Here is a 27,802-nt window from a genome sequence, read left to right as displayed (position 1 = left end):
AAAATGTTTCCCAAAGCCTTTGGTGGTCACCGGTTTGTTTTTCACATCTCTGCAGGGGAGTGATTTCCGACTGGCCGTACCAGAAGTTGAAGTGGTTTCCCTTTCTTTGCCTTCCGTGCCTGCATTAGCCCCTCATACCTACCGGGTCTCTGCATGCAGGCAGGCACCGACTGTCCAAGGGTGCCGAGCACCCGCTGGAGAGTACATCAGTGGCATGGAGTGAACAGGCTTTTAAGAAGGAAGGTGAGTCTCTGCATGAACCAAGGGTAATTACCATGATCCTACTCTGGACACCTTCCTTTTTTTGCCTTTTTTCTTTTAAGCTTTAAGAACTTCAGACACACACATGCACATCCACACACAAGTAGCAAAAATAAAATCTGGACTATGTTTGGATGATCTTCACTGACGGTTCATAAATGCCCCGACACTGCAAGGGGACATGATTCAGGCAGTGCTGGGGACCCCTCGGGACATCTGGGCAGTCTCCCAGCCCTGGGGTAGGAAGAAGGTGGATTGGTTGAGGAGAATCTCATCTTCCTTGTGAGAAAGCTCTTTAGGACATGATGTAGACCTCCAGCAAACTGGCCACTGCATGCATTCGGTAGAAGATCCCAAAGGGCAGGCAAATGTCCACGATGGCCGGCCACATGGAATCACCATAAAAATTCAGTTCTGTGTCATTATCAAACTGGGGCCGGGCACCAAAAGCTGGCATGATCCAGAGCTGTTTAGGGAAACAGGAGAATAACATTGTGGTGAGAAAGCTGTGTGGTACAGCAAGCACCTGCAATCACAGCTACTGAGAGATGGGAAAAAAAGCGACCTTCTGAGCATGGGACCTATGCCAGGAGCCTGTGTTTACATTAAGATCAAGTATAATCTAATCTAGTGCTGTACCCTAAGACCAGTTTGGATTTATGCTCAGAGACAGGCTTGAACCAGGTGCTGGAGCACTCACCAAGGAAAGAACTTGAGCATGTTGTGTGTTAGCATGAACCTGGCACGTTCAAACTCTTTGGATGGAGCAAGTATGGGTAGGTCTCAGCTGGCAGCAGCTTGCTCTCCCTGGGCTTGGGTGTGTATATTTTCCTCAGAAGCCCAGCCAGCATGCGTATCTGGTTGCATGGGGGTTGTCAGCTCATTCTCTGTAAGCTTATGTGTAAAATCAGTTTGAAGACATGATGTGACTGACTAGCTGGGGATTTGGAGGTTCTGTAGAGACATAATATGTGCTTGGCTTCTTTGGAGGTGCAGCTGTAATCCTACATTTCTTTTGCAGGGAACTGTGGTCCCCTGGCTGCTCATGAAAGTGGAAATCCCAGCTGAAGTTGTCAGTGACTGGCTTCTCCTCACAGCAACTGGGATCAGCGTTTGGGCTCCTAGGCCATGGGTTTTGAGAAGACACGTGCTGCCATTTCTCAAGAAAACCCAGACTTCACCCCAAGTGTTTGTCACTTCACATCCTTTCTTTGGGGGTGTAAGGGAGGGGTTTAATGTATTTTATTGCTTTTAATAAGCTAGTCTACATATCTGCTAATAGCCAATAAAAATACTGAAACTGATTCTTCCCTCGTACCCACCGCTTTTATTGTCTGATAGTCTGGTGATAAGTGACGGGTCTATCGGCATAGCCTAAAATGTCTTAACTCCAGGGCAGTTGCTCTTGCTTTTATGTGACAAGGGAATCACAGCTCTCCACACATACAAATATAAGTAAGTGTCCTCTCTGTATAGCGGAGGCACAGAAAGGACTGTTTTTGCGTGGGCTGCATCCTTTCCTTCACAGACACCTCTCCCTTGTGCTTGCTTCCCTCTCCCCCACCCTGACAAACTCTCCTCTTTGCATGTACTCACTATGATATTGCTCAGCAGGAGGAACATGGAGATCTCCCTTAAGAACTTCCTCCTCCAGTTCATCTTCTTGGGGGCGGTGAGGGACCGCACGAGGTCGGAAGGATGGATGGCTTCAGTGCCAGAGGCAGTGCTAGGGGCCAAGGTGCTGCCACTGTCGGGCACACGGAGGGACACTGCGTTGATGTTGACAAAGGTGAGTCCGTAGAGATCCTTCTGGTGAGAATCATGCTTGTGGTCTTCCTTGGGGGGTTGCCGATGAAGGCCTTCAATAATGAAGATGTTCTGGAAGGTGTGCTGAGCAATCATTAGGAGAGCATAGGTGAGGTTGAGCGCGCTGATAGCATCCCTTGGTGTGCTGGCTACAATGGCCACAATGGAGTAGTAAGAAATAGCGTACTGCCCCAAGGCTGCACCCATCAGCAGGGCCACGTCCAGGGTCCTGGTTGGGTTCTTGTGCCGATCCATGTCTCTCTTGTCAAACCGGTAGATGACTGAGCCACCGATGCAGACAAGAGACATCAGGCCCAGACAAACAATGTTGAAGATGTAGTACATGGTGAGTGCTTGGCTCTTCTTGCTGGATTCAGTGCTGGAATTTACCTGCACCTCATAAACTATAAGGACTCCCAAACCACTCACCAGAATGATGAGGCCCAACATGATGCCTACAAAGAAGGTCCTTCGGAAAAGCCTGAACTTCAGGTGGTGAATGTGGTGGGAGTGGTGGTCTATGATGCGTCCAACGTTCTTCCACATGACATAGACCATGGCAGAGGCAAAGAGACTGTACTCAATGTTAAAGGGGTACAGCCAAAAGTAGCCGTTCTTGAAGATCTGGCAGATCTGGCTGTTGCAATTGCATTCTTCGGCTGAGCTAGTTCTCATTCCCGCTGAAACAAGATAAGAACACATAGATGCAGTGGTATTAAAACAAGGACCCAGCACTTGTTAGCAGCCCTGAAGAAATGGATACTTAGGGTCAGTGAAAAACAAGACCAAGGACAGAAGAATACGTAACCACTTTGAAAACAAGGACACTTCAACCTCAGCTTTCTGTTGCTAATGTTATTTCTGAAGAAGTTAGATGGCAGGTTAAATCTCTCTTTTTCCTTCCCTTCTTTGTTCCCATCCCATTTGTACAGGGCCTTCCACCTTTCTGACTCCTCTGTGATACAGATTAAGAAATGAACATTAAGACCTGGCTTTTAACATACCAGCTCTGTTAAAGGAACCTTCAGCTCTAGATAGGCCTTCTGGAAAAGGATAAAACCTGACTTGCAGAATAATTTCTACCTCATGGTCTCCCTCCCTGGACCAGATGGCTTCACAAATGGGCAGATTACCTTTCAGGATCCATCTGAAGATTTCCTCTGTCACGTTCTTCTTCAACTTTGAATGCGCTTTGTGAACGGACTCATCTGTCACTGCTGACATCCACACTGCTAAGTTTGTAGTCAGTGTTAGCATCAAGCCGCACCTGCAGAAGAAGGAAAAGGTTCATGAGATTAAAGCAAAGGCTCCAGACCATGTTGCTCCCATCCATGTTATAGATGTGCACAAGTTCAGACGGACTGTGGGAGCCGCCTGAAGTGGGCAAGGACTCTAGTGGTCAAGGCTAGAAATCCTTACCCTTGCTTTGCTGCTCTTACTCTCTTCCTATTTTTTGTCCATGCTCATGAGAATTAGCAAGGCCTGATTCCTCTCGCTGGTTTTGGAAGAGCTTCTCAATAGTGAGTAGATTAATAGGTCTGGATTGGTCTCCAGTAGATCCAGTCTTGCAAAAGTGGACAAGATCTTGTTTTAGCCTGAGGCTTGCCCACTGCATCGTTGTCTTCCCCAAGGAAGCAAAAGTCAGCTATGAATCATTTTATTTAATGCTAATTATTTATTTAATACTAATCTGCCTTGAGTAACACTTGTATTCTTGAATTGAATCCCAACCCTGCTAGATCCACAGGTCATGAACCTCAACTGCTTGAGCTGGGATCTAAGGCTAGCTGGAGACTGAGCAGGTTTAATTTTGGCCAGCATTAAGGGAGATGGAATTACCCTCTTGCTGCATCTTAGCTGTGTGAGAGAGTGCAGGGTGTGTGCGGGTTTGCGGTGGCCCAGTTCTTCTGGGCCACCGCAATTCAAAGAGCAGCAGTGCTCACCTGGTAACGTTCAGGTGTACGTGGACGCAGTCTTTGGCAGAGATCCACAGGAAGTATGTCTGGCAGGAGCAAGAAAAGAAATTATTTCCAACAAAGCAAGAAAGCAAATCACGTCATTCTGAAGTAGGGATCTCCCTCCTCAGCAGAGAGCAAGCTGAAGCCATTGCTCTGCCCATGGCCAGCCCCTGTTCCTGCCTAAATTGTCCCTATCTGACCTCTTCCCTCCTTGATATTGTCCCAGAGCAGGTGGTGCCTCGTGTAGGACTTGAAACTGCAAGGCAGTCCCTGCCCTGACTGTCCTCCCTCTCTGCTCTTCCTAGGAAAGGAGACGTGGCTGGATGCAGGCTGCTTAAGAGTTTGTGACAAGCCATCCTGGCGTAAACCAAAATGTCACAGTATGGGAACAAGTTTAAATCAATGCCTTAAAGTGGGTTGCCACAGCTGGAAGTTGTCGTGGTTGGAGGGAGAAGATGTGGGCTGGGTGGGGGGCCTGAGTTGAGCCACTTGAACTGCATCCATGAGATCAGAGCTCCTTCCACCTGTGGCTCTGTCTCCATACCCCTCCCTGAGACAGAGCACAACCATCTCACCTGGATAACCACGAATATTGCTTGCACAATGGGGTAGATTATTTTGATCGCAGACAGGCAGCTGTAGAAGCTTGAGTAATATCCTATTTTGAACACATCCATGACAAGGCTGAAAATGGCAAATAGGATCAGGCCTCCTGTTGAGGAACCAAAATATCTGTGGTTGGACAGATGTATGCACATGTGGGCTAATGCAGATAGATGTGAGGAAGAAGAGGAACTATTGCCATGGAGAGGCTTTGCTTCTACCTCTGTTTTTCCTCTCCCGGCACCCAAATTATCTTGGCACCAACAGAATCATACAATAATTTTGGTTGGAAGGGATTTTCAGTCAACCCTGTACTCTGACTGGGGCTAACAGCTCTTGCAAGAGCAATGGCAAGGTTGGGAAGGAACCTAGTGTAAAGTACCAAGAGCCCTTGCGGATAAAGGGAGACCTGGCAGTGAAACCAGCGGTGGGACTAGGATCTAACCTTCTGAAGCAGGGCGTGCTGCCATGCCCCAGCACAGGAGGAGGAGACTGTGCCCCAGACGGTTGCTGTTTCCCTTGTAATAACTGATGCCCCCATGAACTGTCCACCCTGCATCTCACCCCCAGCCCTAGCCCCCCAAGAGCTCCTACCTCTCAGCCAGATGGGCCCAGCATGGGAATCTTTGCAGAGGATGGCATCTGGGCCTCGGGAGGTGCCGACGAGGTAGAAGATGATCCATATGATGACTATCAGCATCATGACGGTCAGCAGGAAGAAGACATCGTAATCGTGCACGGCAATCTTCTCAAAAGCCCCGCTGCTCACCAGCGTGCAGGCCAGCAGGGCTAAGTGCACAGCCAGCAGGATGGAGAACATGCGGCCGCCCTTTTTCCACACTTCCTTGGAGGCAGGAGTGGAGAGGGGCTGATGAGGCTGGTGGCTGAAAGATGCTATCTGGCTCGAAGCCAGGCTGGCTTTGTCATCCTTGTGTCCGCAGCCCATAGTGGAGTTGGGGTGTCTGATCTCGCTGTCCTTCCGCCTGGGCTCCTCGGTCATGGTTCAGCTAATGCTTTAGCTGAGAGTTAACGCTGTTGGGAGGAGAGCCCAATGAATGAGAGGTGTCGCTTCATTTTGAATAGTCCAGGGCTGGACCAAAGCAGGACATGTGATGAGGAGGAGAGGACGTATCAGAGGAAAGGGGAAGGCTGAGACAGTGCAAAAAGAGGGATAAGCTCATTTTCAACCTTTCTTTTCCTGGTTCCCTGAAGGCTGTGGTCTTGCTTAAGATACTTTTGCTTGGGAAGATCCCAGGTCAGTTTAACAAAGCATGCCTCATTTGTCACACAATGTTCGGGTGTTTATTGATGCAAGATATTGCAAAAGCACCAGAAGAGCTCTCAGGATCAAACATCCTGGGGCAAACAGCCAATGTGGTTTGATTTCTAAATGTCAACCACTAAACATTTGAGAAAATGTCGTACTTCCTGGCTGAGGAACAGGCCAGCAAAAAGTAAGAAAGCCCTGGGAGTCTTTGCAACATCACGTCATGGCTTATACCAGTTCCTGCAAGAAAGACGTGAGCTATCTCACTCCCTCTAAGACCCTTGCCTGTGCCAAGCTCGAGACTTCATTGATTCTCAGTGAAAAGCCTGAAACAAAGCAAATTCACCATTCAAAGCAAGCCATTCCACCAACCTGTTTGCTGCCTGGGATCCAAATCTCTGCTCTTGCCAGGCTGAGAATTTTCCCCGTTGCTGCAGCTTAGTCAGCCAAAGAATTTATACCCGTTGGGATGTCTCTGTGATTTATACCATGTCTGGAGCTGACAGCAGTGCTTCATGGGCTTCTCAGAGAAACTCATGTGATCCATTTTGTGCAATAGCTGATTTTGGGGAAGCAGGAGAGAGATGAGGAGATAAGGGTTATTTACCTGGGGAGGGCATGAGGTGACAACACTGCTAAGCATGGCACGGACCGCTCGGTCGCAGGGTCACGGTCACCATAGAGCAAAGCCACCCCATCAAACCCATCTCCCTACACGCATGAGATCTCTTCCCTTGAGAGAAGATGGTTAGGTGATGAACTTACCTTTGCTGATGATTTTGGGCTTGGCTTTCTGCTTAACTGAGCACAATAAATGCTGTGCCTCACCCTGTGCTATTCTCATCAGTATGCTCTACGCCTGGAACGTTTTTGAGAAAAAGGAAGAAATTTGCATTTGTATCTATTCAGTGCCAAGGGCAGCTCAATCTTTTCCCACCCATGGTGGCAACAATGAGGAAGGTTTAGCACTAGAACAGGGCAGGATTTGGGGACTGGAATCCATGTTCCCCTTTGCTGACACACTGCCTTTGACTTCAGGGTGGGATCACCTTTCTCTGGCCCTCAGGAGCTTAACTTCTCTCCTTTCAGGAAGAAAGAAATCATGTTACAAACCACGACGCAGATGGGATTCAAGCATTTGCCAGGTGAGGGGAGAACTTTTGGTCAAGATCTCTTTTACCCCAGCTGTTATGTTTTGGTGGGGGTGATAGGGGGACCCAGGGCAGTTCTGAGTGGATGGGGACAAATTTTATTCCTTCATGAGGACGCCTCTTTTGGAGATGTCCCTGCTGCTTGCCACCTCTGGGGCAAGCACAGAGATGGGGCTCTTTGCTGTGCGTTTTCTCAGTCCCATTGCTGCCCGCTCACCACAGTGCTCCTTCTTGCAGCACTACAGGGACAGCGTCAAACTGAACTACCTGGGATGGTGAAGGAGAGAGCTCAGGATCTCCTGTAGAGCCCAGGGAGAACTTCATGTGTCTTTCCCGTGCTGCCACCAGCCGGCTGCCACAAGCAGTACTGGGTCTGCCCTGCCTGGCCTCTGCTGATCCTCAGGGGTTCCTCTTTGGGGTGAGTGGTTGATCTTTTCTCGGTCTGTAGCCTTTCCCAGGCGAAGCCCAGACCCCCCCGCCCCGTGCAGTGAATCTGAGCTGATAATGGTGATGTTTTGCAGAGGCCAGAGGTTCAGAGTCCCCCTGGGCTAAATGCACTGATTTATCCTTCCTCTTTTGTCCTTAACAGCCAGCAACAGAGGAAAGAGCGTTTTACTGCCTTGGGCAATGCTCCCAGTCCCCCCTGGGAGCCACCATACAGCATAACAAGCTTAATTAGTAATAATACAAGAATTCATTAAATAACATTGGTAATGAATTGCAGACATTACTATGCTGCTTTTCACCTGGAAGGATCCCAGCGGCAAATACCTCCGATGTCTACTACAGCCCATCAGGACTCACCCAAGGAGGCTGAGCAGGTGAGTACGAATCTGCTGATGTGAGCAAACCGTATGGGGAACAGACCCTCTCTCTGGTGCACTTACAGGTGTCCCCGGGCAGCCGGGACGGTGACTCCATGTCGGTCACCCCGGGGTTAATCACTGCAGCTTGTGTGGGTGCACCTGGGACTGCTTTAGGGCCACCCTGCTGTCTTGGAGCGTTTCTTTGCTTACAAAAATAAGCTGTATTTCTCTCTGGTTTTCCTTCTTTCTGCTCATTACTTTCCAACCCTCTCTGCTGCTGTCTTTCAGTCTTTCCCCATTTTCCACTCTTTCCCCCCTTTCTCACCCATCTGCTGGGTCTGCCTTCACCCTTTCCAAACCCTGTGTGTTGTCCCAGGGCCATGGTGGGGACCGCAGGGTCCAGTCCTGGAGATTTCCATCCCCAGAGGCAGGACGTGGTAGGCAAAATGCACAAGAGGAGCAAGAAATTCCTCCTCCATGACAGTGTGTCCCAAGGGATACGATTCACTGTTGGGCGCAATGTGCTACGAAAGCTTCGTACTTTGGTCAACATCCAGGCTTGGCTTTGTCTCTCCTGACAGCAGAGGGTGCCCAGGGCCTGGGAATCCTGTGCTGGAGGCATTGCCTGGGGCTGTCCATCTCCCCAGAGGGCTCACCACAGCCAGAAATTGTGTCAGCATAAAAGACACTGGAGGCCAGACACTGCCCCTCATGCACATCATAGTAGAAGTACTGAGCTATAGACAGGAGCGGGTTTGGTTTGGGGTTTTTTTGTGGTCTCCAAAGAGGGAGAGGGGGTGAGGAAGGGCATTTTTCCAGCTTGTATGAGTTACTTTGGGTTATCATGGATTCCTGTTTTGCAGTTTGTTGTGCAATTCCCTGGAAAACGGAGCCCTGTGGGCACAGGCAGGGTTGCTGGGGGACAGGGATGGTGACTGGGTCTGCTGTTGTCTTCCTAGTGACACTAGGGAGATATATAGATATAGATATATCTTTTTTTTTTTTTTCCTACCAGGAAAAACTGAATTGCGAACACCCCCGGTGTTGCTTTGAAATCAGGGGTAGTCACCAAACTGCTCTCAGCCGTCTCTGCACGAAGCAGGAGCATCCATCCAGGTCCCAGCTGCTGCCCTAATCTCAGGGGGCTGTGAGTGGAAGCAGCGGGGGCTCGCACTCCATCAGCCCACGCTTCCTCCTGTGGCTGCTGCTGACCCTCACTCGAGATGGGGTAGCTACGGCGAGGGGCATGCAGGGGTATTGGGTAGGATACAGCCCGTGAGCCTTTCTGGCAGCCTGCTCCGCTTAGGGGACATATAGACCCTGGAAGTCATCGCCGCACGACCCTGCGCCCACAGCGCTCGGCTGAGCCCGACGCAGCGATGATGCTTAATTGGAGCTTTTAATGTGCCGTGGAGCTGGTTGCGTGAAAGGTTTGTTGTGAGGAGCCGTCAGGGCCGGAGGATGCTTAGGACCCAGGGGAAACACTGGAGAGCCTGTCTGGCTGGGCTTGGAGGAGCTCCTGCCTCCCCAGCCAGGACTTCTCAGGTGTCCTGGTACTGCGGCACTGTGCGAGGCAAGCTGGGCCCTCCTGGCAGCTCCCCCTTCCCCACGTCCATGCCCATCCTCTGAGCCCCCCTGGGCACCCATGCGCTCGCCCGGGGACCGCTCCCCACCATGAATGACCAGTACCACCGAGCAGCCCGGGACGGCTACCTGGACCTCCTGAAGGAAGCCACCAAGAAGGACCTGAACTCGCCGGACGAGGATGGCATGACCCCGACCCTATGGGCCGCCTACCACGGCAACCTGGATGCCCTGCGCCTCATTGTCAGCAGAGGGTGAGCGTTGGCGAATGCACAGTGGTGCTGGTGCCGGGGGACAGGGTAGCTGGGACCCCATCTTTCCCCCTTCCTTGCTCACAGGTCAGCGTGGGTGCAGGTGCCCCACAAAATGATGGCTTCTGCCCATAACAACCCCGCTCCTGTCCTCCCCTCTGTTATTTTTCTCTCCTTGTGGTGCTTTGAGTCTAACCCAACGCTCCTGATAACCGCTCTTTGTTTTCCCAGCTCCTCTGACCCTATAACCGCTTCTGCCCCAAACCCCGCTTGCAGCTCCCCAGGTGGGACAGGGTCCTCCCCAGCAAGTGCTTTGCAGTCCTGGGTCAGGTCCTGTAAAGACAGGCAGAGCTGAAGTGCAAGCACATCGGGTCACTGCCACGAAAAAAGCCCTTTTAAATGAGGGTGCAGAGAGAATAACTGCTCCTTCTGTCCCCAGAAATGCTCACATAGAGAGATGTGTGCAGTGCCAGCTGGCAGTAGGTGACACTTGTCTGTTTTACCCAAAGCGAGGTGTCAATATGTGACCCCCAGGCAGCCTGTCATGCACCTGGACCCCAGGAAATTCAGGAGCAGGATCCCCAAGAGCAGATTTCTTTAAGCTCAGTCTCCCCCCCGGGGGCTGCTCGATGCTGATGTGTCTTTCGGTACCTCACCCTGGGCTGCCAAATCTGAGGGTCTCTGACTCCATAAGCGTGGATGTGGTGGAGAGAAGGGAGTGGGACTGGGGGGACTTATCATAGAATCATAGAATATCATTTCGGACTTGTCAGACTGGAGGGCTTTACATCTTGGTGTGGGGGGAACCACACAAGAAGGTCTGTGCTAAGGCAAGATCTGCCATACGTAGTCCCTTCTCGAGCAGTACGTGGCTCTCCTGTTCTTACCAACCTCCCAAGGGAGCACATGCCAGCGCTTCCTTCCACTCTGGAAGCTTTTCTGAGCATTTCATCTAAAGGCATCCAAGGTGGGGTGGCCTCTGCCTTGCGTTGAGAGATTGGTGGCAGTGCTGATTTTGATTTCTTTCTAATATTGAATACTGCTGAGGTCGGCAGCCTGGATGTACATCATGCCTCCTTGGAAGGGCTTTGCTTCTTCATGTTGGGTCAGGGCTTGGTGGGGCTGTCAGCTCCCAGCTAGGGATTTTCTGTGTCCACCCTGGGCTGTGTTTGCAGCTCTTGTACCCAAACAGCCGCATCTCCACTGTGCCTGTTCCTGGGCTCTCAGCTTCTCCTGATACTCTGGTCTGCTTGTGCAAAACCTTCAGCTGGCTCCCCTGGCCCCAGCCAGCCGTACTTACAGGCAGAGCTCCCCCACACATTGCTGTCCTTCCATTGTAAAGCATTTTCTTTTCAGATCCTGGGGTCAGAAAGGCTGTGTACAGAGTCACTTTGAGAAGTCCTTGAGTGCCTGATGCAATAGAAGTGTGGTCAGGAAAAGATGATTTCAGAGTCCAGAGGGAAGGGAGAAAGACATCGCTCTGAGGGGTGCATCCCGAGATGCTCCTGGGCTGAAAGCCCCGTGGTATTTCCCTGGGTGGGGGCTGCGTGACTTACTGTGTGCCTCCCAGGAGAGACTGTGCCCAGCAGAAACCTGCTCTGAGCTCCTGCTGGGAGATGAATCGCCACCCAGGGCCAGAGAGACAAGGTCAGGATCTCTGGGGATGAGACCCAGAAGTTAGAAATAGTTCCAAAGACTTTTTGATGGCCAAAAAGTCAGTCTGAAAGGCCCATGCCGTGGCTGAACACCCCTCCAGAAAGGCAAAGCCACAGGGCTGATGGCCACGTGGGTGCCGGGAGCAGCGCGGCCGTGTTGGTGGGAATCTTTCCCTGGGTGATGACCTGCCGGGAGGGTGAAAGAGCAGGGTGGAGCGCTGTCGCAGCTTCATCACTTCCAGCACCCGAGCTGGCTGCTTGGAGCCAGCGTGAGATCTGGGCACGGTGAAGTGCTGAGCCAGTAGACGTGCCCCGAGGCACTACTACAGTACAGCCAGCACTGAAGTGTTGAAAACGCAAAGCCTTTCTGGAGGGGCGTTCATCCACGGCATGGGCCTTTCAGACTGACCTTCTATCTCTTTATATCATTATATCTCCTTATATCGCCTGCCTCCATTGCAGGACGCGCTGCAGCAGCACTGCCTGCCCTGCCAACCCACGCATCGAAGCCAGCAGTTTCTGTCTCTCCACAAAGCCCGAGGGCTGCTTTTCCATAGAGGGGCCCCTTTTATAAATTCACATTGGATTAAAAGGTCCTCGTGGGCTCAGTCATGTCTGAGTGCAGCTTGGCTGCTGTTTAATTAACAGCCTAATATACATTTGTTCCTGACAGGGAAAATAGCCTGGCAAAAGCCCAGTGCCCTTTACGTGATGGATGGTGGAGCAAAGTGTGCGTCTGTGGGGCTGCAGGATGTGTTTACATTCGTGCATTTATCTCCGCATGTCAGGTCCAGCAAGAAACACCGAATCCTCCTTGCCAGCGCTGGGCAGTGATACTGGTGCCCAGACAAGCCAGGAGATTGAGTGCTGGGGCCAGGCTGTTATGAAATGTCCTCATGAGGCTGGCCAGAAGCACCCTGAGAAAGCAGGGCTGTGGGAGGGGGGCTGCTGGGGGCAAAAATCACGGCTCTGATTGTCGCACCCCACTGCAGGCCAGGCTGATGGGCACTTAGGATTATCCAGGCTCTGTCGTCAGTGAAGGAGCCTCATTCATACACCTGTGTGTTCAGCAGATTGTGGTGTAGGGCTGAAATGGGGAGGGGGAAAGAAAGTATAATAAATCCGTGGGTGGATCCTTGAGGAAAGTTCGTTGTCTCAGCCCACACAGAAGGGGTAATGAAGCAGGCTCATTGCTCTGTCCATAACAGCTGGTGATGTGTCTGTGCCTCCGTGCCACCTTTGCATGGGGATGGAGAGAGCGTTTGGGACGGACGGATCAGCAGTGGCTCATCCTTCTTGTCTGCAACACAAAAAGCCTTTTTCTTCCTCCTGGCTGGGCTCCAGCGAGGAAGCAAACTCAATTAACATGATGTCTGGGAAAAGGCAGGCTAACTGGCATTTAGTACTGCAGCTTTTCAGAGGCAGTAATTCTTCAGTGTGGTTCATTATGAAGTGCTGTGGCAGTGGCAGGCATCAGTCCAGCTCCCGTTAGCCATGGGTCTGGGGACCTCGACTGGGAATGGCCAAGGCTTTCTTGCCTTGGAGTGGACCACAGGAGAGGTGAGGATATGTCCTTCTGCTAGACAGGTCTGCAGTCAGCTTTGTCACCTGGCATTTCTTTGCAGAGTTGTGCCTCGGTTTCTCTTCTTACAAAAATGGGGGTCACGGATGCTTTGGATGTTAATGGCAAAGGGGTGCGAGTGGATCAGCAGTGGGTTGGAGGAGACGAGGTGGCTCCTGACATCAGCCGGGCTGCTCGAGGGAGTCATGTTGCCCTGGCTGGGGCAGGGTTGCGGTGGAGGTTGCAGCAAGGCACGTGAAGGCGATGCGCATCCTCTGCACGCCACAGGGCTGACGGCCACGTGGGTGCCGGGAGCAGCGCGGCCGTGTTGGTGGGAATCTTTCCCTGGGTGATGACCTGCCGGGAGGGTGAAGGAGCAGGGTGGAGTGCTGTCGCAGCTTCGTCGCTTCCGGCACCCGAGCTGGCTGCTTGGAGCCAGCGTGAGATCTGGGCACGGTGAAGTGCTGAGCCAGTAGACGTGCCCCAAGGCACTACTGCGGTACAGCCAGCTTTAGTAATCACCAGTAACAATAGCTGCTAGCCTAGCTTTTTGCTGGTACAAGAGGCAGAGAGCCCTGAGATGAACCTCACCTACAGCATCTGTGCTGGATTTTGGGGGATCTGAACTTGGAGGAAAGCTGAATCCTTGACCTACCACCACCTGGACAAAGCTTGGGATACAGGATCCAAGGCTCTGCTTTGAGTCCAAAACCTCATCTTTTTGGCTCATTTCTAGGCTTTGCTTGGGTCATTGCCCTGACTGTCTATGCTGAAGCTGGTGGGTTTTTTTCCTCAAGCCATAAATGATTTTTATCTCTTCCTATATCCAAAAGTGTTTTATGGGAGCCAGAGACACCGCATCTAGCTGGCTCCTGGTCTGAGGGCCTGATCCTTCACGCACACCCATGAGCCAGGGGGTGAGCCAGCCCATTGCTATCAGAGGAACTTCACACGTGTGGCCAGGGAAGGACGTATGTAAGTGCCGCTGGATTCCCCGGCTAATTGAGATCCTATGGGAGAAGTGGAGGGGAAAAACCGGCAGGAAGGGAGTGAGTGTGCGTGTCACGGTGCAAACGCAATGACTCAGGAGATACACATGTCCACCTAAGGGGCTCAATTAACAGCGTTTTTAATAATGATTATTACAGGAGTTGACTCAGCACTCGAAAATGCTTTGAAGTTGAGAAGTGCTGCACTTTACACCTGTTATTAAAATACGTTCCCACTTAGTGGACCCTGCAGTCAGCATCTCCTCGTGTGCAGCGCCCTGGAGGTGAAGTTTTGCTCAGACAGACACCTGCCAGAGGGAGGGCCTCATGTTTATTATCTGTGCTGGATCAAACACCTCTACTTTGCAAGACGCCGTTCTTCTTTCCTTCTGATGCATTTTTAGTGCCTGCGGCAGACATTTATAGGGCAAAAGGACCTAGAGATCTAATTTTGCTCTAATACTCTTGTTTCTAGGCAGTGGAAATGTCCAGGGAAAGCTGGTTTTCACGCTCTTTCTCCTCACTTACTCTCTGAGGTAGTGAAAAGCTTGAAGATAGTAGACCTTCAAATAAGAATCCACCAAAACCTCCCTGGCTTTGCTCTTTGCCACCTGAACCAGACAGACATGAGAATGGGCTCGGAGATGTACTTTATGGATCGAGCATCCATACGCTTGGCTTGGGGAGCAAGATTATTTGTAGGGAGTCCGCTGCTAAGTCACTGTCCACATCATGAGTCCACGTACATGTTGGGACCCTCATGGTGCCCTGGCTCATCTGCCCGCACATGTTGGGCACACTTGTGCCCATTCAGAGCATACGTAAACAAACAACCAACCCTTCACGCGCTGGAGTCCCACTGCCAGTGCAGGCAGTTCCAGTTTCACTGGCTCTTTAATCCAGCTCCATCAATAATTTACTCCTCTCTTGCAATTCATCAAATATTTATCCTCCCCATGAATTTCCCAGCCTGGACATGTCACTACGAGGGTAGAGGCAAGGGCTGGGGAGTTACCGCTCCTGGAAACTCGGCATTGCTGCAGTACTGGCAGCTCCCTCCTCTCCTTCTGCTGGCTTCATGGCTCTTCAACCCCGTGATCTCCTGCCCTTCTCCTCCCTAGCACCCATCTTTGAAGCCTTTTTCTGCTTCTGTGAGAGTTGTCAAAGGCTCTGGATACAGAAGTCCTGCAGGGTTTGTGGGTCTTTCTGGCCCTTACGCAGTTTTGAGCCTTTTCACTGACTTGCTGAATTTGCCAGCAGGCTCAAGGTTGTACTTACTAAGTTTCTACAAATTTTGTGAAAATACGAGCGTGGTGGAGCTACTGCTGGTAGTCCCACAAGGGGAAAGCTGAGCATACCTCATAGCAGTTCTCAGGCAGTGCAGCCAGGATCTGGGTCCAAATAATCTGCATCTTAACCTCTGGACGCTGTCTTTATTGCTTCTGCCTTTTGCAGAATCATTTTCCTTCAGTATTACATAGCTGAGATGTCGGCAAACCCTGAGGATTGCAAACTAGTCATTACAGCAGCCGGGCAGCTCTGCTCCAGCTCTGCTGTTTGCTGAACAGCCGTGTCCAGAGCGAGCAGCAGGGAGCCTGCCCCCAGTATGGGGGGGGTCAATGTGCTGGACGAGGCTGTTACTGGCTCTTGTGCATGGGTGCTAGTGGTGAAGATGCAAAGCAGCAGGGGAAAGAAGTCCCTGAGCTCTTGTGATCTCTGTGCTCTTTCTCTGAAGTAGTTACTCCTGGTGTCACCAGGGCTTGGAGCTGAGGTCTTTGTGGTGGAGGGACGGTGCTAGGTTCCTCTAGAGCTCATTGAAAGGGTGATGTGGAAACGGGCAAGAGCTGTGCTGAGCCAGGGCTCTGTCAGAGCCCTGCTGCCCACAGGGAGTTGCTCTTGAGGGTGGTGGAGCTGCACAGCCTTAATAAAAGGCTTTGCCTTATCCATGTGCACGAAGGGAGAGCGCCTTGTTGACAGATACTGCTGCTGGCTGCATATCATTAGCACACGCGCTCGGGCAAAGGCTGGTGCCAGCAGGGGTGTGAACTATCTCTTGTTTCAGCAGATCACAAATACAGAGGAATGTCAGGAGGACAGACTTCCCTTGAATCCTAAGTTTGTGTCCGTCCTGTCACGGGAGGCAGGAGATGTGGGCAAGCGGTTGTGCCCCATCAGCAGCTTGCTGGGGTAGGGGCCGGCACGGTGTGAGAGGAGATGCTAATGGCATTAGTCAAGTGTCTACCTCTTGAGGAGTACAGAAACCTAATCTCCACTTTCTCTGAAACTGGATTCTCAGGATGTGCTAATATCAATGCGCTTCAAGCCATGCAATTGAGATCAAGCATGGTACAGCAAAAAACCCCGCAAAACCCCAAGGACAATGCCAGCAACTTTGCTCTTATCCTCTACAGGCGAAGTGCCCTCTTGTGTCCCGAATTTCCCCAGGCACCAATGAGGAGGAGGGTGGGAAGGTGCAGCAGCTGGTGGGTTTCAGAACCATTGCTGAGGATGGCTGTATCATGGTGGTGCTACCATCATGGTGGGAGCCCATGGGGTCCCACACAGGGTGTGGTGTATAGAGAGGTATTTTGGGATGTCTCTCCACAGAATCTGAATGAAGGCAAGATCTGAAGATAGAATCTGACTAGAATTTAATAGGATGTTTGAGATTTGAAATTTTATAACAAGCTTAAGGTCTGAGCTGGAATCAGCCCCGTATCTCAGTTCTGGGCTATTCAGAATCTGGCTTGCTTCCCTCCAAAAGTTGGTTTGATGCAGGAACATACGTCTCCTGAGAGCTAAATTCAAGCCATGGGAATTACCGCAGACTTGCGTGTCAGGCATGTGATTCCACGTCAGTCGTACACCCCTCCAGAAGACCCCCCCTTAAAATTAAGCTGCAGGGGCCAGAAGCCTGTAGCTTCATATTTCGAGGAGGCAACAGTTCATGGTGCTGATTTGCCCCTGCACAACTGAGAATATCTCAGTAGAGTCTGTCAGCCATGCCTGCATGCTAACTGGTTGTTTTTCATGCTGTCTAGGGGCGATCCAGACAAATGTGACATCTGGGGGAACACCCCTCTCCACTTGGCAGCAGCCAACGGCCACCTGAACTGCCTTTCCTTCCTCATCTCTTTTGGGGCCAACATCTGGTGCCTGGACAATGACTACCACACCCCACTGGACATGGCTGCCATGAAGGGGCACATGGAGTGTGTGCGATACCTGGACTCTATTGCTGCCAAGCAGAGCAGCCTCAACCCCAAGCTGGTGAGCAAACTGAAGGACAAGGCCTTTCGGGATGCGGAGCGGAGGATTAAGGACTGCGTGAAGCTGCAGAAGAAGCACCACGAAAGGATGGAGAAACGGTACAGAAAGGAGATGTCGGATAATTCGGATACCATGAGCTTCTCCAGCTATTCAAGTAGCACCTTAAGCAAGAAGTTCCAACAGATGTCTATGGTGACTTCCCTGCCATACTCACAAGCCACCATCCATGGCACAGCCAAGGGAAAGACAAAAATACAAAAGAAGCTAGAGAAGAAGAAGCACGTGGATGGGACATTCAAGATCTACGAGGATGGGAGGAAAAGCGTGCGGTCTCTGTCTGGTCTGCAGCTGGGGAATGACGTCATGTTTGTGAAGCAGGGCACATACGCCAGCCCCAAGGAGTGGACTCGGCGTAATATCAGAGACATGTTCCTCACGGATGAAGACACTGTCTCCCGTGCCATAAGTGACCCAGGTTTGCACATGGACTCAGCCCATTCGGAAGTCAGCACTGATTCTGGCCACGACTCCTTGTTCAACCGCCCCGGGCTGGGCACCATGGTGTTCCGGCGCAACTACGTCAGCAGTGGGCTTTTTGGGATCGGCCGGGAGGACACTGGCACGCTGGGTGATGACAACACAGATGGGGTAGGTGTCAAACTGCGGAGCCGCCTGCAGCGCTCGCCAAGTCTCAACGATAGCATTGGCAGTGCCAACAGCCTGCAGGAGAGGAACGCGGAGGAGCTACCCTGGGATGAGGTGGAGCTGGGCTTAGATGATGACGACGAACCAGACACCAGCCCCTTGGAGACTTTTCTGGCTTCCCTGCACATGTTTGAGTTCATCTCTGTCTTGAAGAAGGAGAAGATTGACTTGGAGGCCCTCATGCTATGTTCAGACAATGACCTGAAGAGCATCAATATCCCATTGGGCCCCAGGAAAAAGATTGTGGATGCCATCCAGAGGAGACGACAAACTCTGGAGAAGCCAGACGTCATTGTAGACACTGAACTGTAAGTAGGAGATGGGGTCTCTGAGCGATTAAACCCTTTACCAGGTTGAGATGTGAATAAGGTCTTGCTTTCAGCCCACTTGGAAGAGTAGGAGTCCGGGTAACCTTAGTGGTTCTGTGTGCGGGCAAATTCCTGCTCGTGTGGAAACGATGAGAGTTCAGAGAGGTGGCAATAGCGTTAGTTCATTACTCAACAGCCCTAATGTGGCTGGGCAGGACGTGAAGCCCTTGTTTTGTTTCATAACCTGTATGAATGCAGACTGCTCTGTGGTCTGATTCTTCTGAGTCCCTGTAGCTGGGACTTTCAACCACGCTCAGGCCTGTCTTGACTCTTCACCTTTTGAAGGCGTTAGGAAATCAACCGCAACTCCCGGTGGGAGCAGGCTGACGGCAGGGCCCAGTGGCATTGGGAATCCTTCCCCAAATGCTTGAGATCTTACTCAGACCTTTGGAGATTGCATGTCTGGGTTGGAGTTGTTGCTGTTTTATGGTGTTTCCAAGGATTGGTTGGTTTGGTTCGAAGGACCACGTGCCTGCCATAGAGGTGAAGGGAAGGCACTAGTGTGGGTCTCCCCACTGTCACATCTGCTGACGCCCCGATCCACTGTGTTCTTCGGGCTTCCCAGCCTTCAAATATCTGTGTGCTTCTTGCTGGTTTTACAGGCTTTCAGTGCAGCTCAGTCTTGGATCCTCAGGGTGCTGACAGATTTTTCTCTTTCCCTTTGCAGATAGCACCATCGTCATTTTTTTTTTTTTTTTTTTTTTAATGATCGAGAAACAAACCCAGTTCTAAGTTGCCAGAAAACACAAGCCAGAGACTCCCTTCCCGGGGCAGCTGAAAGCTACAGCCATCCCACCAGTCCCTCTGGACTGCCCTCCTGCTCCGTCGCTCTGCTCCCTGTCTGTGCGATGCTCCCAGGCGGTACCTGGTTCGGAGGGACGACTGCTGAGATCGGCCCAGGCAGCTCCAACCTGCCAACCTTGAAGGGATGATGGTCGCCTGCTCGCTGGAGGAAGAAGTGAGCTGCACAGCTGGCTAGGACACTGTGCTGTCACAGGCTGAGACCACACGAAGCCATGAATGGAAGGAGATATGTGATGGTATTTTCAAAGGGACCCGAAATAAATAATTACAATCCATTCTTTCTTCAGCAAGTGGCTGATTTGGGGTTTGGGCTGGAGAAGCAGAGGGATGGGGGAATTCTGATCTCTCTCCTGGTTCTCGGTTGCATTGTTTGATGCTGTGTTTTTGGAAGGGAGTTTTGATTACCATGGCTTGGGGCTGTTCAGCTTGAGACATGCCAGCCCTGACTTTAGCCAGCAGGTGCACGTCTGTGAGTCCAGTCTGTGCTGTCTTGAGGGTGACAATCCAAAATTAAGATGGTGGTTTGAACATGTTGATAGTTGCTTTCCAGTGGTCAAATGGCTGTCCCACAGAGGCAATATTTCTGTCCCATCTCTCCAGGGCACTGAGCTGCATCAGCAGTTTGTGTGCCAAGGACCTTGACTTTCACCTCCAGGAGTGTCCCAGGACCGAGCATAGCACCGGGCTGCAGCCCAGAGCCTTTCCAAGCATCTCTGATGCATGAGTGTTCAAAATGCACCTCTGAGCCATAGCATTAGGTGTTCTGCATGGACCCATCGCATCTCTCGCTGTCCATTGCACTCTCTTTCTGAGCCCTCAACTCCCTGCTCCACTGCACCATTTTACGTACGCGATCTACGGATGGCTCCTGGGTGGCAGGAGTGTTTCTGGGGTGCAGAAGCAGGATGGGGACCTGGGCAGTGACATATCCTAATGGGAGAGAGTCAACAGCCCCTTGCCATGGGGTGCTGGCAACATGCCTGTTCAGGCTGTGATGCAAACTACCAGATCAGAGAAATGCCGCATGTTGTTACTGGTACTGCTTATCCAGCCTTATCTCAAGGATGCAAATGATAAGGAATGACCGGAGCACAGTGACTCCTGGCAGTCTGTATGTGCTCACCCTGGGTCTGGCTGGGATCTGGACCACCCTTGTACCTTCAGAGCTATGGAGACTGTGGTTTTGTTGTTTGGAGGATGGGGATTTGTTTGGTGTGAAGCTGTGCTGCTCCCTGCCCTGTGCATGCCCTGGATATGTGTGTGTGTGTGTGTTTAGGGGAGGAAAAATACTCTTTGCAAGCAAGAAATGATCTTTGCAAGGTGGCTTTCTGTCCTACTGCCCCCCAGGTGGCTGAAGCCCCACCAGGAGAGGTGTGGAGTCCCAGCCTTATGCCCCTGCACACAGAGATGCTCCAGCATCAGCTAAACACCACTGCTGCACAGAAAGTCCAAGATCTTTCTGCATGGATGCAAACTGAGAAGGAGTTTTTCAAAGTGATTTTTAGAGCTAGAAGCGCTTTTATATTTGAAATGACAAGTTCTGCATAACTCTTGGCTTGATTTCCAGGCAAAAGGGCGAGCAATCAGATGTGCTGAGTTGGCGAGTTCTCTGTGAAGGCTGCACGGCGCCAGGGCCCCAGCACTATTTTCTTTGGTCCCTCTCCAAAGACCGGGCCTGCTGTCCCAGCAGAGAGAGCGGTGGCTCAGCTCGCTAATGTCACAGCTCCCTCTGCCGGGACAGGCTCTGGGAGAGCAGGATGGGACCCACTGCCCACTGGGGATGCGAGGCAGCAGGGATGCGGCGGGGTAGAAGGACGGCTGCCAAGTCCTGCTGGGAGCAGCACCCGTAACTTAAAGCCAATGTTCGCGTGAGTTTACAGCGGCTAAATTCACCCCTGTCCTCATGCACATGTGTGACTTCATCCAAGCCCTCTGACCTTGCTCTGGATAACCAGCAGAGCACCAGCTGCCCACCACGAACCAGCTGCCGGCTCCAATTTCCCCAGGGATGAATTGTGCCTTTGGGTTTGTGCCGGACATGGGAGGGGAGCAATTTGCCTTGGCTCATGTCGCTGTCACTCCAGTGCAGTGGGGACCAGTTTATCCCAGCGGATGACAAGGAGACGTGGATCTATTGGCTTGGCACCTGCCAGAGCCTTTTGCGGGCTGGGCACTGGGATGCGGTGGGTATTTGGGGGCTGCCGGGCAGCTGGGGTTTGCACACTCCCTAACTTTGCCTTTTTGCTTAGGAGCACCGAAGCAGTTGCTGATGTTGGGCTGATGCTGCCAGAGATCCCTTCTCCCCACCTGTCTTTCCTCCAAAGAGCCAGTGAAAAGGTTAGGTGATGTGACGGTACCCAAGAGCCATGCAACACGTCCCCGCGCAGCTAAGACCAAGCCCAGAAATGCCACCTGGGATTGCTGAGCTGAGCCCCGAGACCAACGTGGTCACTGCCACAACTGCAGGGAGAGACCAAAACTGAGCTGTGGCACCAACACAGAGTTGCAGAGCCCAAGAGATGGGCTCAGACCCACAGCTGCCCCAGGTGGGGTGAGGAGGACAGTCTGTGGGTACAGGGGTGGCTGTCAGAGGCACCAGCAGCCCCAGAGCAAGCGCCTGCTCTTTGGGCTCACGCGTGTTGCTTGGCTTTGGGTTTGGTCCTCGGTTTTCAACCAGGTTGTCTCCCACGAAGTGTGGGGATGCAGCCCTTGAAGGACAGGGCGTTCAGACCCCCCAGCCCAGGAGAAGTCCCCTGGTTACCAACTCCTCTGGCCGGCTGGGTTGCTGCATCCCACCAGGCTTGTGGTGGAGCCGGGCTCTGCTTGCCCTGGGCATGGGGAGGGGACGTGGCTGTCCCCAGCTCCTCAGCACAGACGGGCCCCATCAATGCTCTGCCTGTCCGGAACCTGGCCTCCGTGGGGGAACCTTGCCGGTGCTAATTGCATCTGCTCCATGGCTGAGAACAACAAGCTCCTTTCGGAGAGGGTGCTTGTGAAAGCAGGGTGGAGGCCAGGGCTGGCACACCCTGGAGAACACCCTTAAATACCCTCCCAAACAGAAACCGAGCCAGGCGGCAGGTTTCCCTACCCGGTGCTGCCAGCGAGCAAACACCGGCCTTTGTACCTGCCCGTGGCTGGCCTGCCCGCGGCACCTGGGTGGTTGGACACGGCGCAGGTCCTGCGGGCACCGTGGCAGTGGATGGCAGCATCTCCCCAGGAGGGAACCTGCGATCCTGGGGACGGTCATCCCTTAACGCCCCAAGCCACGAACGCCAAACTGCCCTGTGCCTGTGTTAAATTGGGTTTCCTAGCAAAACCAGTCCCCTGGGTTTAGCTTGGACATGTGTTTCCCTGTCCTCAATGGTGCAGGAGGTGGTGTGTAGGGAGCAGAGCGAGGTCAAGGGGCCGTGCCAGCGGTCTGGCTGTAGCACGGACACCCCATCCTTGAGCCAGACAGCCCCGGCTCCTCGACTGGAGGAGCATCACTCACAAAAGTGATGCCAATTCACAGGCCCTGCCCTTATCCCCATGTGGCTGCTGTAAGGGGGATGTGTTGGCACTCGCTGTCACTCAGGTGCTTTTGTCTCTCCATCCTTAGGAGCTGGCTGGGTGCCCAGACTGCAGTCTGGAGGAGGGAGAAGGCAGGGGAGGTTTTTCAGGGATGACCGAGGGTGTGCAGCGATGGTGTTGGAGATGCAGGTTTGCAGGCGCCTAGTGAATGTTGCAGCATCCCTGCTTGGCTGCTGGGTACCACGGCTGGCCCCGGGGGGAGGACATGGCTGCTTCCCCCAAGCTGCTGGCAGCACCGGGGTTATTGGCTGTTCCCCTTGGATGGCACATATGCTCAGCCATGCCACGCAGGGCTGGCATGGGAACCGAGAAAGAACATTGCCCACAGGACACCACGTAGGTCCTATGGGCAGAGGAGACCACAGGGAGGCATCTCCCCTGGGCTGGAACACCTAGTCCTCAGCCCTGCCTCATGCTCCTCTCCTCCAGCCTCACCTGGAGCCACTGACAGCCACAGTGCCCACACCGGAGGGTGACGCTGGGGTCTGGGACCTGCCAGGCCAGCGCGGGCCATTGCATGCCACTTGCTTAAGTATTTCCTGCCCATCCCGCCGGGATTCACTTCCTGGCTGAGTGGCTGAGTAATGTGCGGTGGCAGGAACGGAGGCGAACGGGAAGGGGCTCCGTGCAGAACACCCACGGCATGCCCCGGCTTTGCCATGCCTCGCACGATGCCCCCCCGGCAGCTGAGCGCAGGGCTGGATGCGGCATTGATACGGCCTGGGTTGGATGCAGCACCTCACAGGGGCTTTGTAATGGCTTTTGGGACCCTCCGTGGCTGTTCCTAAAACCAAAGTGCCCCAAAAGGCAGCAACGTGGACACGGCTCAGCGTGCCCTCCCTGAGAGAGAGCTCCTGAGCAGGCCAGGAAAGCGGGAGAAATGAAGTGTTGTTTTCTTTTAATGCTGGCTTTAGGTATTAACAGGGCAAATTATTTCTACATCTGCTTCATGCAATTCATAAATGTTAGCAAAATATCAGGTGATGCCGTGGATTCTGCCACCAAGTGTCTCGGGGCCAGAGTGAGCTCCCCAGTACCCATTGTCCCGGTACCTATCACCCCAGATTGCTCTTAGCCGGGGTGGCCGGAGGAGCACAGGGACGCACTCGCAGATGGCACTGAGCATCTCTTGGGGGGAGTCAGGGCAGAGAAAGATGTGGGGCATCACCGGTGCCCCGGGCCTGTCTGCCTTTGGTGGTCTGCCCGCAGCACCTGGTGCGGGCAGGCTGTTCGCTCAAGGTGCAGGGTAGGGAGATGCTCCCTCCTGGGTGTTAAGATAAAATCCCCGACTGCTGCTGAATGAGGGTCAGGAGCAGGGCAGCACCTCCCACGGGGCTTGGTACAGGGCCAGAGTGCAGGTTTGCTCTGTAATTGCAGGGTTGTGGCTGCAATAACTTTTTCCAGCCTCAGCAGGGGTAAGGAGCTGTTTCTGCAGAAGCGTGAAAGGAATTGCCCCAGCTGCGAGACCCCCCCAGAGCCCCCTGATGCTCAGGCTGGGTGGGCTGGGGGTTAAGGGGGAGCTACAGGCTTGCGTGGAGCTGGAAAAGCCAGACATCTTCTCCCAGGCTCCTTCCCCAGCAGCATGGAGGGAGGGAGGGATTTAAGGGCTCATAGCTGGGGACTGCGAGTTGGGGTGAAGATGTGGCTGCGGTCAGGTACGTGGCATTGGTCTGGACACATCCCGCTAAGCGCTGGCGATGCTACTGGGGATAAGTGTGCTTCGAGCACAGGCACCGTCTGATCTCTGTCCCCAGCTGCTGAGCACCCCTGGTCCCTGTGACACCTGGACTCCTGGCTTGCTCTGGCATGGCCCTGAAATCAGCAGTGAGGATGTGATCATGCCCAGCACTGCTGGTGGGGATACCGAAGCTGTGGAGAACTGTGTTTTAGGAGGACTTGACTCCAACTCCAGCTGGCTCTGTGCTGCTCCATGTGCCGAGGTGAGGGCACCGAGCAGCCCTGCACAGCCCCCAGCGACAGGACATCTCCTGCGTGAATGAGGGATCAGCTCAGCAGGGCAGCATGTGGGTCCCAGAGGTGACGGTGGGTGGGAAGGGAGTGGGAAACCCTATGTAGCCAGGGCAATACCGACACCAACTCCTCAGTAACGGTGCTAGCTGAGACCATGCGGTCGGCTGGGACGAACACCGGCGCTGCAGGATTGGTGCCCTGGACGGCCCGTACATCCTGCCCCGGATGCTTCAGTGGGAGGAAGGTGGGCAGCGAAGGCACCGGGGGGGCTGCGTGACCCCCAGCTGGCGTGGGGTCAGCCAGAACCCGTCGACGCACGTGCTGCCTGTCCCACAGCACCTCCTGCCCCACTCACGGCAGAGCCCTGCGATGCCAGCCTGGGCCCCGGAGCAGCTCCAAGAGCCGGTGGCGATCACGGTTTTCTTCATTCTCTCCCAGCCTCCTGCTTTTTCAGAGGGACGGGACAACCTTCTCGCTGCTCCTGTTCCCTGATCTTCGTCTGAGCTTTAACACTTTGACAACAACTATATTTTCCTGCTGCAGAACACCAAGCTCCAACTCAACAGTGCTCTCCAAAGCCGGCAGAGCCACCCAGCCCCGAAGGTCCCCGTGGGACCAGGAGGGGCTGTCACCGGAGAAGACACCTGGACAAAGCCTGGACCACGCAACCCCCCGTGGTACTGCACCGGGCTGGAGCAGCAAGTGCAGGGCTGCAAGGAGGCGATCCGGCCCAGAAACCGCCTAAACCCAGATGATAAGTCCTACGCAAGCATTTAAGCACTGGTGGGGGTGGATTTCCCTGGGGTCCCCTTCCCAGGTCTGGTGAGGCTACAGCCTGCCAGTGCCCGGGTGGAGGCTGCAGCCGGGCACCGCCGGCAGCGCGCTGAGCACAACGCTGCTCTCGTCCAAGGACGGGCTCTGCCTTCGCGGGAGGCGCCGGGGACGGATCCGGCTGCTACAACATCCCTTTGTTCCCCACCCATTATCTCACCGCTGGGAAGTGGCAGAGCTTGTCTGGGGCAGCTGTGTCACAGCAAACCCAGGCGCTGGCAGCGGGGACCCTCGCCCACCCTCACCCTCCCCCGGGCTCTCCAGCAGCGTTTTGGAAACATGCCCGCGGGCGGGATGGCTGACCTCCACGTTTCCCCGTCCCTGGTGTGTAGTGCCATCGGCCATGGGCAGTGCTGGCGAGAAGCACAGAGCACGCGGGAGCTCCAACGAGATGGCGAAAGGCCTGAACAGGGCAGAGGAAGGATCCTGGCAGCTGGCCTGGATGCTGCCTTTTACATCAGCTGTGATAAACCCCCAACCTGGCCTTTCTCTGCAGCCACAAACAACACCTGAGCTTGGCACCGGCCGCTCGGCTGACGTGCCGGCACCCGGGGGCGGCTGCGGGCCACGGTACTGGAGTCGACCGGGGCTGACGGCCCCAAACCCTTCTGGGTCCCCAGCACAGGAGACCTCCCACACGAACACCCGTTATTTCAGCCACCCCGGCCCCATCGGTGTTTCGGAGCACACCTCCTGGGGCGGGGGGCTCCCATGGGGTCCTGCAAGGCTAGGGAAGGCTGAGCAGCACGGCTGTCCGCCTGGGGAGGGACGGGGAGATGCACGGGGTGGCCGTGGCCCCATCCGAGCCGCTACCTCTGGAGCGGAGAGCCCAGCCCTCGGCCCCGCTCAATAACCGAGCTAACGAGAGCCGCTGTCAACAAGTCTGCAGCTCCCCAGCCCGCACGGGGAAGGACGCCTGCTCGAGGGACCCAGGAGGAGAAACCTGTTTCACTGACCTTGCTCCATCACCGCCTTCCTGGCTGCGCCGTGGGCGAGTTTGGGGCTGCGGCGGGGGGCGAGTGGCTTGGACGCCCCTCAGGGACACGGCGAGGAGGAGGAGGAGGAGCGGGGCCGGGGCCGCATCGCCAGTGGGTCAGGGTGCTGGGGGACGTGCCGGGCGGGAGAGCGAGACCCCGCTCGGTCGATGCCGTGTCTCGGCGTGGCTCCTTGCCTGCCTGCGGAGCCTTGCTCCACCCCTCATCAGCTAATAAAGCCTCCGCCGCGCCGGTCCCTCCTTTGCCACTGACTCACAGGCTGACCTAGCCCAATCCCCTAACTGCCCCGCACCTCCATTTTCTGACCTATAAAGCAGGGCTCGTCCCCACAGCTCTCCCGCTTCCTTACATAAGAGCACCGAGCACCAAAGCAAACCCTGCGGCACTTTGCAACCCACGAGCGATGCCCGAGGAGCAGCGGTGGGTGCTTGACGGCAGTGTATGCGCTCGGCCACCCATGCCCAGGGGCGTGCGGACCCCGACTGTGGGTTTCGTGGGTGCTGGACAGCCCTCGAGGGCACTGACAGACAGCCATGAGCCGGCCACTGGTTGCACCCACAGGCAGCATCTCCCCAGGGGTTTTGCTCGTGTTTCGGGGGCTGGGAAGGAGAGGCGAGCGGCACGTGCTGTTCTTGGCACGGCGTCCTGCCCACTCCGGTGCCAGGGAATGCCTTTGTCCCGCTGCCCTGGTGCTTTGGCACACCTCCAGCACCCCGAAACCCGGCCGGTCAGGTTTGGAAAGCAGGCCAGGGACGGCTGGGGAGGTGGAGGCTTTCTGGGCACCCATCGGGCTGTGCTGGGCTCGTCTCTGCTGCTGGCCAGGGAGCAGCCCTGGCCGCATCCTGCCCACTCTTGCTAGGGAGAAGCATAAAAACACCCCCCCCCCTTTTTTTTTTTCAGTTGTTTTCAAAGAAAATGGCGAAGGCTGCTCCGTGTGAAGCAGGACTGTGCCGCGAAGGGTCCTGAGGTGGAGGATGAGCATCCTTGGGTCGCAGCGGGGACCAGGTGACAGCATCCCCACAGGAAAGCTACTGGGTAGAGGGTCCCATGGGGCACCCAACAGGTGGGTTCCCCCCCCCAGGGAGTGGGACCTTGGAGCTTTGGGCCCCACGAATGGCCGCAGTGCTGGGCTGGCGCAGACAGGGAGGGAAGCAGGATCTGGCTCGGCCGTGGCCCAGCACCGCCTGACGTAAGAGGTTATACAAGCCCGTGCGGGCAGAGTGCCGGCAGCAGCATCGGCGTGTCTGTGACCGGAGTTCTGCTCTGGAATAACGCCTGCAGGAATGGGGACAGCCCGGCCCCCCTGCCCCATGCTGGGCATCCCTCACGAAAGCCCTGGGTGGCAGTGGCACCCCGGAACAGTACCCACAAAGGATGCACAGGATTCCTGGAGGAG

At 54.2% G+C, this 27,802-nt stretch overlaps 2 protein-coding genes across 5 annotated transcripts; one reads left to right on the top strand and one right to left on the bottom strand.

Annotated features, from left to right (window-relative positions):
* Window positions 1–396: 396 nt before the first annotated feature.
* Window positions 397–26,631, bottom strand: OTOP2 (otopetrin 2). Of its 2 annotated transcripts, XM_052808885.1 has the most exons (8): window positions 26,368–26,631; window positions 6,268–6,454; window positions 5,223–5,660; window positions 4,601–4,737; window positions 4,011–4,069; window positions 3,201–3,334; window positions 1,858–2,747; window positions 397–727 (listed from the first exon to the last, which is right to left on the bottom strand). In XM_052808885.1, the coding sequence occupies exons 3-8, from the start codon at window positions 5,626–5,628 to the stop codon at window positions 557–559; spliced, it is 1,797 nt and encodes a 598-aa protein (XP_052664845.1). In that variant the 5' UTR covers window positions 5,629–5,660; window positions 6,268–6,454; window positions 26,368–26,631; the 3' UTR covers window positions 397–556. The 2 variants fall into 2 exon arrangements, with proteins under 2 accessions (XP_052664845.1, XP_052664844.1); XM_052808884.1 differs by lacking the exon at window positions 397–727 and having other exon boundaries at window positions 1,566–2,747.
* Window positions 6,649–19,314, top strand: USH1G (USH1 protein network component sans). 3 transcript variants are annotated; one of them, XM_052808886.1, is made up of 6 exons: window positions 6,649–7,040; window positions 7,284–7,464; window positions 7,771–7,867; window positions 8,868–9,690; window positions 16,934–18,175; window positions 18,903–19,314. In XM_052808886.1, exons 4-6 carry the CDS (start codon window positions 9,527–9,529, stop codon window positions 18,904–18,906), a joined length of 1,410 nt encoding a protein of 469 aa, XP_052664846.1. In that variant the 5' UTR covers window positions 6,649–7,040; window positions 7,284–7,464; window positions 7,771–7,867; window positions 8,868–9,526; the 3' UTR covers window positions 18,907–19,314. The 3 variants fall into 3 exon arrangements, with proteins under 3 accessions (XP_052664846.1, XP_052664849.1, XP_052664848.1); XM_052808889.1 differs by lacking the exon at window positions 18,903–19,314 and having other exon boundaries at window positions 16,934–18,179; XM_052808888.1 differs by lacking the exons at window positions 6,649–7,040; window positions 7,284–7,464; window positions 7,771–7,867 and having other exon boundaries at window positions 8,742–9,690.
* Window positions 26,632–27,802: the final 1,171 nt, after the last annotated feature.

The sequence above is a fragment of the Harpia harpyja genome, chromosome 14 (genome assembly GCF_026419915.1).
Source record: "Harpia harpyja isolate bHarHar1 chromosome 14, bHarHar1 primary haplotype, whole genome shotgun sequence".
NCBI classification, from domain to species: domain Eukaryota; kingdom Metazoa; phylum Chordata; class Aves; order Accipitriformes; family Accipitridae; genus Harpia; species Harpia harpyja.
Note: the sequence above shows the minus strand (reverse complement) of the source record. Positions and strands in the feature narration are given on the sequence as shown.

Coding starts and splice junctions, on each gene's coding strand:
- OTOP2 (XM_052808884.1), bottom strand. CDS start 5,628: ATGACCGAGGAGCCCAGGCGGAAGGACAGCGAGATCAGACACCCCAAC. Junction 4,070..4,600: donor CAATATTCGTGGTTATCCAG/GTGAGATGGTTG, acceptor TGCTCCTGCCAG/ACATACTTCCTGTGGATCTC. Junction 2,748..3,200: donor CTTCAGATGGATCCTGAAAG/GTAATCTGCCCA, acceptor ATCTTGTTTCAG/CGGGAATGAGAACTAGCTCA.
- USH1G (XM_052808886.1), top strand. CDS start 9,527: ATGAATGACCAGTACCACCGAGCAGCCCGGGACGGCTACCTGGACCTC. Junction 9,691..16,933: donor CGCCTCATTGTCAGCAGAGG/GTGAGCGTTGGC, acceptor CATGCTGTCTAG/GGGCGATCCAGACAAATGTG.